This window comes from Nipponia nippon, unplaced genomic scaffold (genome assembly GCF_047370975.1).
Source record: "Nipponia nippon isolate SJK-2023a ecotype South Korea unplaced genomic scaffold, ASM4737097v1 scaffold_10, whole genome shotgun sequence".
Classification (NCBI taxonomy): Eukaryota; Metazoa; Chordata; class Aves; order Pelecaniformes; family Threskiornithidae; genus Nipponia; species Nipponia nippon.
Genome location: NW_028262291.1, coordinates 13293834 through 13306085, shown reverse-complemented (window position 1 = coordinate 13306085; position 12252 = coordinate 13293834). Strand labels below are relative to the sequence as shown.

The window sequence follows — 12252 nt, the reverse complement described above, 5'->3', positions numbered from 1 at the left end:
AAAGAGCCTCAGGACATGTCTCCATACCACGAGTTTGGTGAGCTGTGTTATCCTCCCAGAACAATGCATTCTGTTTCGCTCACAGATATCTGTGTTTAGAAACATATTATGTCTAAGAGACACTGTTATAAACCCCTTGGTTTCAGAGCTTTATGAAAGACGTCAGAAGCAGAATCGCAAATAACTATTGCAACCCAATTGTTTTTCTTCACACAAGATTTGTGTTAAAGTTTTATCTAGAAAAGCTTGAAACCTGCTTTGAAGATAACATTCTGTATGATTATTAGATCATACAAACAATATAAATGCTATGATTTTTACTAACTTCAATGATTTACATGTTCTTTTCAACTTTACTCCTATACAAAGGAACAAGAAAAATCTGTGTTAAGTTCTGTGAGATTTCCCATATCTGAAGTGAAAATCTCTGGCAAATTAAAACAACATTTCTATGAACACTGTATCAAAGTTGGAAAAGGGAAAGGCAGCCATTTGACATTAGACATATCATTGTTCTCCACAGATCACCAGCAAATCCTATACAATACTCTGAGGTGCTCACTGGATTTTGCAGGACACGCTCTCAGAGGACCAGGAGGCCCTAAACTGGCAGCTAGAGAGATATTTCGAATGTTAATTAATCAGAAATGTTCTTAATAGTTGATTTTAATAACCTTTTGTCTTACAAAAGAAGAATGCTTGTGGCTCTGGAACTGACTGGCAGTTAACTGTTTCTATGACTATTTAATCCGTCAGTTTAGTTGCAATGTCCTGCTCATTGTCTCGAAACTCCTGTGTCAAGAAATGTATTACCTAGGTAAACCACATCAGCATACAATGCAGCTTTGCATTCATTAATGTGGAGGCCAATTAAAAGATTATCCATGCTCCTAGCCTCCTAGGATAAAAAAACATGTCAATAGAGTTAAGCATATAGAATTCACTTATCAAATAATCTTTTTTCTTAACCTCATCATTCCACAGGGTATTGGAGTAAAAGTGGTACTGGCCCATCATTCAAACTGTGCATGCCAAGAATTACAGCTCAGCACAGAACGGCTTTAGAAAACAATGGAAAAAACTTCAGTCAGCCAGATCATACAGACACCCAGATGTTTTTTGAATCAGGTTCTGCCTCAGTCACAGAAGTAATAAGACATTCTTTGATGAACCCAATAATAGGGATGGAATATCCAAAACAGCAACCGTAAAATACAGTTATCTCCCATCAAAAGAATAAATTCTTCTCATCTGGCCCATCACTGCGGATGCGTCTCAGTAAACAATTAAATTAAAAAGCAATATTGAAAAAAAAATGTTCTTACCTTGGAAAATAAGTCAAAGCACCCCAGCCGGCTGATGACACAATAAACTTCAGGTAGGCGTGGACCTTTTCCACTTGGCTGATAACAGTAAAAAGGAGATTGAAATTACATCTTAATTTGGAGTCATAAGGAAATACACTTCTCTCTCTGATCGCACAGTTGGCCATCATGTGATATCTTTCGCTATCCACTTCTCCATCAAAATAGCTACTCTTGGAAAAGCATCATATTTCTTCCACAAGACAGGAAACTAAAAAGCGTAAATAGTGCTTATCCACTTTGGAAATCACAGCACATCGGAGCTGTATTCGCATATCGCTCCAGCTTGCAGCCATAAAAGCACATTTAACTACGACTATAACTCATGCCTGTGCTATCATTGTCCTCTGCTCCTGCTGCGGCACGAGGAGTGGGGCCACCCTGGGGCCACACGCTGGGAGATGAAAACTACAGTGTTCAAGGGAAGTTGTGATGGCTTTAGTTCCCCACTCACTCCATGATGTTCAAAGAGAGCTCAACTTACAGTAAGCAAGCTCATAGACCTAAACAAAGGCAATCTGCGTGAGCTAAATCATTAACTTCCTCAGATTAATGCATGATAAACATGAAACTCTTAAATAACTTAAACAGTGGCAAGTATGAATCAATGGTGCAAATTCCCTCGACCCCCCACCCCCCCCCCCCCAAAAAACCCCTATAAAGACTGTCCTCTATAACCATCTTATTGAATATATTTCCTAGAGAAGGAAATGGTTTAAATTGGCGTGGCTGACAAGTATTCCCTCAGTATACTGGACTCTGCAACCCTGCCTATACCACTGCAGGGAAAGGCCCGGCAGCACTGTGTGTGAAAGAAGGGTACAACCGCTTGCTGGATTCAGTTTATTTACTGGAAAAGAAGTATAACTACACCAATACTGAGCTCTTTAGAAAAACCATCCTCACTGGCAAGGTCCTCAGAGCAGAGAGCTGGTCTGCCTGTGTCCTGCATGTGTACAATGCGCGCAGATGGCAGTGACATCCGTGCATAGCAGCTTCCCACTGTATTTTTAATAAGCTGTGATGCAGCATTCCAGTTTTGTGTAGCTGCAACTGATTTTCACCAGATCAGCAGGCACACGCTTCCTAGGGGCTGTTATTTTAACAAGGCAGCTTGTTGACTTCAGATGCAGTCACATGTAATCCCGAGATACAATGCAAGGAAGTTCTGATGCTGCCTCGTCCAGGAGCTACGTCCATCATGGCACAGAATGGCTGCAGGTACACTAGCAAACCCCAATACCCCAGCAGCAAAAAGCTGAAAGCGGGGTCTGAGACAATAGGCGAGGCTGCCTACTTCCCTGCATCTCATGGAGTCAGCCGTGCTTGTGCCGCATGGAGTGAAAAGTGGCTGCAAAAGAATCACTTGGCATCACTTAGCCTCTTTGTGCAGCTGTACATTGTTGATATGCAGCAGTGACAGAATCATCTCCATTAATAACAACTCTGTGATAAAGGAGCTCAGTCACTGTTTCCATCAGCTTCTGCCCACTTGTACATTTAGCCAAAGTGGCTGATCATCTCCTCTGTATCCACACAGAAGGCCAGTATGATACAGTCATTAACTTCCCCATGGTGTGTTTGACATTTACATGCCACACAGATGTCAATCAAGAGAAACTGAGGGGGTAGCTGTGCTTTTTAAATCTGAATATTGCAATCTAGGCTTGGACAGTCAGCAGGTGCCTGCCTGTTATAATAAAGACCACAAAAAATACCAAAGCTAAGTGAATACAGATGAGTCTATTTCTGGATCCAAACCTGCTCACTACACGTCACATCTCTGAAAAAGCAGAGCCCTTTTTTGTCCATATTAGGTATAAAACCCTTTCTAAAGGCACTGAGTGATTATATCAAGCATGTGGGATTTTGGTTAAAATCATTGTGTCAAATCTGCAGGAATGCCGAAGCCATGCCAGGAGGCTTGGATAGCTCCCAGCCAAGAGCTGTCTCACTAAGTGCCAGTAAAAACATCACATTCCTGGGTCATCTATAAGACCAGAAACAATAACTGCTTAGCGCTTACTCAAAGATTCTCCTTTATAAAATATCACTGCTTTCAAATGTCTTAAAGGCTACATGTCTCTGAGAGCTGGGATTCTTCCCTCCTTGCACTCATCGTATAGGACATCCTTTTCTGTTATTTCAGAGACTTTTTCTTGCAAACAGCACAGCCTCCCAGATGCATACAAATCATCTGTAAGAGGCAGCAAGGAAAAGCCTCAGGCAGAGCCATTCTGAGGGACAGGACTTCTCAAATTTCTAATACTGGCAACTCTTCACATAACTTCCCCTCTCAGCGATTAGTTTACACCTCAAAGATGGATCTAAAACGCCTGCTCATTGTGCTTTAGTTTGCTTCTTTCCCAGAAAAACATCGTATGGGACATGACACTCCTCCCTTCTCTGCCTGGACTCTTCTCTCTTCACTAGAGAAGACTTGGGCACTGGGTCTGGCCAACAGTACTGGTTTAACCTCCTCTCTTCCCAGAAAAGAGTGCTTTCAAGTTGCAGGCTGTGCTCTACAAGGTAGCTACAAAGCCTTGGAGTCATGTCCTCCAAGGCTCGCTCTTCCACACAATGAATAGGTCCAGTTCAGGGAAGCTGTATGGTAAAGAAGCACAGCTAAGAGGCATCTGAGTGACTCTGCCTTGGTGCACTGCACTCCTCCTGGAAGAAGAGGGATGGAGAAGATGATGTTTTAGTTTTGATTTGTTTTCAGTTTGTTTTCATGGAGCCCAGGATATTTTCAGCCTTAGTCCAGTATCACGAATGAAAATGCTAATGAGTTTTGTTGATAACAAGACAGTTTCCCAAGACAATGAATATGAACTGACAAGAACTTGGCTATGAGATGGAGGAGCTGAGATCTGCATCAGGGCTGGTCCACAAGTGGCTCAGAACAGTCTTTTTTATAGGGAGTTTAATCTGAAGTTTACTGACTAAAGGTGACTCCAAAACCTGCTTTGGCAGGAGAAACAGGAGACTTTCACTCCAAAAAATAAGCTTGCCATTTTTCTTTTTCAAGTCACACCTCCCTGCCCATGTGCTTGAAATCTAGGGGAGCCTTCAGAGATCTCCTCCCGGACTGGCATAGCACTAAGAGTCTCACACACTGCACACACCTGCTTTCAAAGCAAGGCAGGCTGTCCCTGCAGTGTGCATACTCGCCAGCCATTCAGACATGTAACTCAGTGGTTTGGGGTTTTTAAGATACTGGGGAGGCTGCGGTGTGTCAGGAAAGCTCCTGGTTTCACAGCCCCAGAAATAACTGGGGAATGCTAGTCCCAGCATGCTGACATCAGAGGAACCAAAGCAGTGGGGACCAAACACAACTTTTTTCCTCCTGCACTGCTCCTCCCAGCTTCTGCCATCTACCTGAAGATACACTGTGTGGAGAGGAAAAGCAGCAAAAACAGACCTACCAAACAGCAAGAAAGTGAAACATGCACCATAGTCCTACCTGCCATCTCAAAGAAGCAGGAGTGCAGCAAGAAACAGACTAACATCAACCTGAGAACTCCAGAAGGGCTGTGCTCCTTCCTCCCCAACATGGGACAGGACATATCACCTGAGATCTTCTAAATAATTGCACAGAGAGCATTATTAGGAAAACCAGAGCAAGCAGTAAGGTCTGCCCCAAGGCCAGGTGAAAAAGGACCATCAGAAACAGACAGCAGCAGGTGACTCGTCTGAAGGAAGCAGCCTTTGCGAAGCACATGCGTTAGTTCTGCATAAGCCTCTAACACCCTGGGCTCCCTTTGAGACCAGAAGTGCAGATGCTTCAATTGCAATTAGCTGTAGTTAAAGCAATGATCATGTAACAGAGATAGTACATAAAAATATTTAACTCTAAATGACAATGCAAATGCCATTTTCACATACATATTGTGTAATGTTTACTCCCTTCTGCAGGAGAGTGAAAAGGACGCTATTTTAATCCTACCTGGCTCTAGGACTGTTTTGATCTTGGAACAATGAAAGATGCAGGCTCAGTCCAAAGCTTAAACAGGGAAACATTACAGCCACACACAAGCTGATGGGATGCGTAGCTTGAATGGATGACATCAAGAGGATAGAGGAGATGCCTCCCGTGAACATTTTTCTGCATATAGTGGATAAGGCTTGGCAGTTTCAGAAAGAGAGAGGCATACTGAAAACCCAGCAAGGCTCCTTCTTGGGACATCTGCTGTTTTGTTGTTGGCTTAATCTAAAGGATGACAGACCTACAAATACAGACTGAAAAGTAGGTTTGCAGAAATCAGGTTATTGTGTCAGATCAGACCACAATCACAGCCTCATGGCCACACAAGCCCTAGCCTCACCAGCAAGCCAACATATCCAGAAACAGAGATGTTCCTTAATGGTGTCAGGAATCAGAACAATTAAAATGTTGAGAGTCTAAAATGAATACATCAGTCACAAGCCAGCTTCTGTGGCAGCGCTTGATTCCTTGTTAGGGCCAATCCAAATTCAGACCATGAGAAAACTGTGGGTGTTTTAAATCCAAAAGCTTGTCTTAAAGTCCTCTTGTTGTATGTGAAACATGAACTTTTAATGCCAGAGCACCCAATATGCACGGGGCTGTCAAAGGTGCTTGGGGAGGGCAGGATGGAAGGAAGAAGGCAAGGGGATGAAAAGGTTTCCCAGTGAGCTTCTTTCAGTTCCATAGACATTAGCCTGCATCCCACTAAAGTTGCTTTCACAGTGTAATGAATTCCCCTCTCCTGCCCCAGCAAATGCAGGATGAACTAGTCCCACCTAACGACTGTTTTTCATGTTTTAATGTACACACTTCATGTTCAGGCATCCACTCCTCCACTAACTCTGGGCTGACTCATCTTAGCCTAGAAAAGTGCTGGAAGAGCATTTTTTCTGTGAGAGGGAAGAAAGAGGTAGGATAGGGTGAAACAGACCCTGCAAGTTTTCATATTATTTCTACAAGTACAAAGTTACTAGCCAAGAAATCCTGACATTGTCAGGCTTTCTGCTCTGAGAACTGGGTTTTCTCAGATGTCTGCCCTATATGATAGAAATGTGTGTCTCCTACTGTTCCCATGAACCAGCTGCCAGCTGTGGCGACAAATGGCAGGGCATTGTTTTGAGTATGCAGTATCTTATACTCCACTATTGTCCCACTAGCTAGAACTAGCACCCCTCATCATATGCAGCAACTCCCGTGGCAGTAAAGCCCAAGATGCTTGTGAACATCCCATAAAACAGCACCTTACATACCATGACTGTCCCTGGAGCCAGGGGCTGGCACAGCTGTGGATCCCAGCCACAAGGCCACTGACAGCTCAGGCTGCCGAGGAGTTGCCCTGGGTCCAAGCATCTCCCAAAGGATACAGGCCTGGTGTCTCTCTGGCTGTCTACACCCTTTTTCTGGACTGCAGAGGCCATTCGTGGCCTCCTAGTAAGGAAAGTTTTGCCGATTTTCCAGTACTGGTGGGTCTTGCAGCTGAAGCCCTGTCAGCAGAAACCCGATGAGAAGGTCCCTGCTTTCATCACTGTGATCCTTGTATATCTACTGTGCTCTTACTGGGCACAAGCCTATGGGGTTGCACAGATAAAGAAGAGCTAAGACTTCAGTCACACCCTTTAAAAAGCTATTTTTTAACATATTAAATCAAGGCAATCAGTAAAATGAAATTATACACTAAAACAAATTAAAAATCTGTATTTTACAAGGTACGCTCAGATTCATGTTACAGCAGCTTCACCCCTGTTCCTTCCCCACCGTGTGCTCCTGCTCTCCCTTCTGCCCCTGCCCAGGTTGCTGCCCCATAGCACTGGGGGCATTGTAATGTCTGCTGGAAAGGGCCGTGACCAGCTGGGTGAAGCTAAGCCCTCAGCAGGAACTGCTCAAATCATCTTTGCTGCTGACGTGCATATCGCAGAGCCACAGCCCAAGAACAGCTCTAGAAAAGAGCCTAGCAAGTTGATGGATTAATCAGCATAGAAAAGAATGTTAAATTAATGTGAGTTATTAAAGAAAAATGTCTTATTTGCAGTAAAATGGCATAGTAGTGAGAGTTAATGTCTCTACTATATATTGGCCCATTTCCTTTTATATGAAGATGCATACTTCTCACATCGAGTCACTAGGAAAGCTGTTACATGATTGCCTTGGAGGTATCAAGATGTAACTGGGAAACTTCATGCTGTCTATGGAAGTGCAGATTGCTGTGGTACAACAAGTTACATTCCATTCTAATCCTGTTCCAAAATGAAACAAAACAATATAAATACATTTAAAGGGGATACTGTACAGGATTTGCAGTACAAACAGAACATAATTGTCACTGTATCCCTTGAGGTAGTTTTGGCAGGGTTTTAGCACACTCCCCCCAAAAAAAGGGTCTAAGAGAATCTGAAATCTGAAGGCAGAAAAGTGGAGAAGTTCGTTCATATTGCAACATGCCGAAGGAGAACAAGGCTGACAAAAAGTAATTGTTTCATAAACAAAGGAACCATAACACCAGCCTCTGCAGAAGACACAGACATCCATCCGCACAGGATCAGGCTGGTTGGCCCATCCGGCCGTGGAGCCTGCTGCCGAGGACTGCCAAATGCTCTAGAAGGTATGAGACGCCTCTTGCTGGGTATCACAAGAGCATCCCTTGCCAGGACAGCTGGGGAATATTTTCTAAGGAATTAGCCTCATGGCAGTTGGCTTGTCTTGAAGCAGAGCAGTTTATAATGATTTTAGGGTTTTCTTATGGTTCTGTATTACACAGTACGGCCCCACCTTTCTCTTACGTAATGTTTGCCAAAAAGTGCATGTAGTTCCCTGATTACGTTATTGCATTTGACAGAACTTGTGGGTTGGGAATGGGACTAATCAGAGGAGATGCTGTGCACTCCTGGACATCAGAGCCACCCTAATTGAAGCTTTTGGAAGCTGGTCAGGAAATTGGGCACCCAAATACAAAAATCTACTCTAGAGCCCAAGCCTCGGGCACATAAAGAGTGTCTGCAGAATTTACCTGCTCTTTGTTGCCTGTACAAACTCTGTATTCACATACATAGAACAAGAAAGTATGCACGTGACTGTAAATAGATATATCACACTGAAGTACACATCAGTGAGGCTGTTCCACCCATGCACCAACATTTGCAGGGGACAAGAAATTGTTACACTTTGTGAGCGCAGCTGAACCCTATGGAGAAGGCATTTCAGGTAACAACCCCAATTCTACCATTTCTCCCAGCAGAACAGAAAGAGGTGCAGGATCCAAATAACAGCAAATCTCTGCTATTTTTGCCATTTCCCCAGATAGAGAAATGCTGAGATGTTTCTCTGCAGCTTCCAAAATCCTCTTTCTTTCTAAGACCCAGACTGTGCCAGTTTTGCTCTCAGAAGGCACGGCAGGATTTGCCCCAGGAAGGGACAAGCTGGTAAAGTACATTGGTATCACTCCACTTTCCTCTGCTGGGTAGGCTGCACCAGTGAGATGAGATATATCAGCTTCTGCATGTCAAGTTTTGGAACCAGATGAAACACCCTGAATTAAGCGATCTCCCAGGGCAGCAGCAGATCAGCTTTATAAGTGGCTTTATAATTATTAGATAGATTTAGCAAAACAGTACTTATTTTTCCCTTTTTTAAATTATTTTTTGCTATCTGGTTGATTGATTTTTGCCATAGCCAATGGAGGATAAAAACAATCTCCAATGCTGTCTCAAAACACCATTTATATAAAAGTGTGTAGTATTGATTTCATTCTGTTCCTGGTGTTTCCTACTACGCTAACCTATCTAACCTATGCACCAGCTGACAGTCAGTGTTCTATTTTTATTTTGCCTTTAATGTAGGGTGGATTTCACTGAGCCTTAAGTGAGTAAAAAAAGCCTACATTAATCCTTCATTGACAAACTAATTCAACATTCCTGTGTATACATCTTTTCTATTGTGGCTGATTATTTCAGTCTCAGCCTGGTCCAGGATCAACTGGTTTGCATTTCACAAATGCAAGCTCTGTGCATGATTCCGAACTTGCTAACATCCCCAGAAATATAAAAGTCTTAAACCACCTTTCCCTGGTAGAGTGGAAACATTCCGTAATTTAATTCTAGACATTTTCTGAGGTTTTGTTATTTTTTTCCAAATATACCTTATTACCTTTTTAAATGACAACACATAAAAATGTAATTGAATTGTACTGCTGTCCTACATCCTATTATGCTTATTTTCGCCAGCAAGAATACCTTCTAGGTGCTCCACTTGTTTATCTCTGAATCACCCCCTGACCAGCCCTAGATTTACTGTAACACAAGCCTTCGTTGACATTTCCTTTCCACATATAAACCTTGTTGTGGCCCACACTTACACAGTGTTATACAGAGTAAGCGAATCTCTGTGATGCTACCTATGGTAAATACCACCCACAGAATTGATAAACAAGTTTTCTGTTATGTTAGTTTAAATGAAACTTCTTACAAATAGAGGAACCACACACGGCAATACCTCCCAGACAGAGCATCTGCTGTCTGCACAACAAGGAGCTTTGCCATAGACAAAGAGGAGGGTAAGAGCAGGGTCAGGTGCCAGCAGCATGCAGGATTGAGAGTGCTGTTCTAATGACAGCGAGTTGCCCTGTCTTCTGGGAGCCATTGAAAGCAACTGAAGGCAGGTGTTCCCTGCTTGGAAAGATGGGAAATCATGCCAAAGAGGGAAGGAAGGGGAAAATGACACTGTCCCTTTCTCTTAGCTGGGGGTAGCTATTTACAAGTTTGCAATGCTGCTTGCACAGAAAGTATGCAAAATGCTCCTGCAGCATCCAATATCCATATAAGCTCTCCAACCAAGTGTAGGCAACTGTCACGTGGACAGCACAGGAGCCATGGCTCCCTGCCTAGTCACTTGCAACCAGCACCAAACCCATGTGAGAGGTGATGAACATAGGCTGGTGCTGCTTGTATGCTTTGCTGCTACCCAGTCAGATCTGCAGGATAGGCAGCAAAATCCCTGTTTGCACTGTGCTTCACCTGCCTTAATACACTTTGCAAGCCTTTGTGCAGGTTTTTTCCCTGCCCCGCCCTGACACACACACACTCTCTCTCTCTCTCACTCGCTCTCTCTGTCATGCTCTCAATTTATCAGGTAACCAGTGATTTTCCAAGTGATAAGACAAAACTGGTAGGCTGAGTCGGGTCCCCGCACCACCAGCTGACCACCTCTGGTCATGAGGACTGAAAAGGAGCCTGAGAACCTAGACTTCCTGGCACTGGCATCAGCTTATTGCACAGTCCTGAGCAAATGGTGATGGTGGCCTGCTCTCCACCATTGTTGCCCTCCCACTCGACAGGGTGGCTTATTTACCTCCATCACAGACCTGCTGCAGACTCATTAGGCAGTGCTGGCAGAGTAGTTTGGAGATGTAAGCAGCTGTCCAAGAGATAAACGCTACTCACAAATGTTTAGAAATACATTTGCCTTTGTTTGCAGTGTTGTAGTATTTCTGATTCTGCTTGAAAGCACTTAATATAAAGAATTTTAAAAGTTAAGTGCTCACACAAGAAACTTTCCACATTCTTATTAATTTCCTACAAGACTTGGGATCTATTTGATTGAGACAACCATTACGAATTCTTATTTTACTTTAGCTCCTTACATTTCCAAATTTCAGAGTAACTCCGTTTTCTTTTACAGCTATGAGAGACACCCTCAAAGTTCAGACTATAATTTTGAGATATTGTTTAACAGAATTCTGCATTCTGAGGTGAAGGTGATGTACTTACCAACAGCCTCCTGCAATAACCAAACCGCCGGCTCCCATCTTCCCCAGTCAGCATGAAAGAGAAGGTCTCACTAGAAGAAAACAAATTGCCCGAGTCTTACTATCAGAACTACAGCATAGCTACAAGGTAGATCATTTAGAAAGGGATACTGCCTTATCCAGGCAGTGAGAGATTCTATCCACTGGAGGGTCTTCTCTCCCTCTGCCCATCATCTGGACATACTCTGTGGACAAATTCCATCAGCAGTAAAGCAAAAATATCTGCACGGTTGTGGAGAACCTAGCTATCTTATTATAAGAAGAGATGGGTGCTGAATGTCAATGACATGGCAGTCTGTTTGTACTGTAGAAGGAACACAAGAATCAGATTTTGAGGACAGTATTCAAATGCTGTATCTCCCTTACCTTTCAGTTAGATCCTGACTTTGGACCGTGCTTTGTTCTTAGAGGGAGAACCTTAGATATTCTCTAAGAGCAGAGAAATAATTTTCTAATCCAGAAACAACACAGATTTCCAAAATCCAGTTCATTTTATATCCCTGTCTAGGATAAGTACTATTTGTGACAGAGAAGTAAAACAACAGTTTAAGGCTATAATTACAGCACAGGTAAAGGGATGGGTCTGTGAATTTGTGCCCGGACTGAGAAACATTCCTGACTGCTTTTCAAGTTTTAAATGGCATTATATAAAATACTTATTTGTGCTGGAATGCCAGAGTTTATATAATTATAGCTGTATATGGGAGGGATATCTTGTTTCACAAACATGGGCTCATGAAAGGTCTGTCTAGGAGAGCAGTAGCAGAAGAGGTGAAATGTTGTATAGGCAGGGCTGTGTGCTTCTCATACCAATATTGCCCACACAGTTGTCTGCTTCTCCTTCAATGTTTTCAATAACTCACTATTCAGGTGCTTCCACGTACCAAATAATACAGCCAAGCATTACAGAATATAACATGGTTATGTTGCATATGTGCCATATATAAGCCAATAAAAAGTTCCATATGTATTCTTGGCTACAGTAATTCCTGCAGGTGTATGCTAGTTCCTTGTCATCATTGAAAGTCCCTCTAGACACACTCTGAAAAAGTCTTTACTTCATTTACACATGTCTCAGACCATGCATCTTTGTCAAAAAGCCACCT

General features: G+C 43.0%; 1 protein-coding gene across 7 annotated transcripts in view; it reads right to left on the bottom strand.

The window, feature by feature from the left end:
* The window catches only part of DENND2B (DENN domain containing 2B), a 184190-nt gene that overhangs the window by 31798 nt on the left and 140140 nt on the right, over positions 1-12252 (bottom strand). For all 7 annotated transcript variants that reach the window (XR_015701831.1, XM_087745570.1, XM_087745575.1 and 4 more), the window contains 2 exons: positions 11109-11178; positions 1326-1403 (listed from right to left, as the gene is read on the bottom strand). Coding sequence is in view for 6 of the 7 variants with exons in the window: in XM_087745570.1 (XP_087601696.1) it covers positions 1326-1403; positions 11109-11178 (148 nt within the window). In the remaining variant the exon portion in view is untranslated. The remainder of the gene's footprint in view (positions 1-1325; positions 1404-11108; positions 11179-12252) is intronic.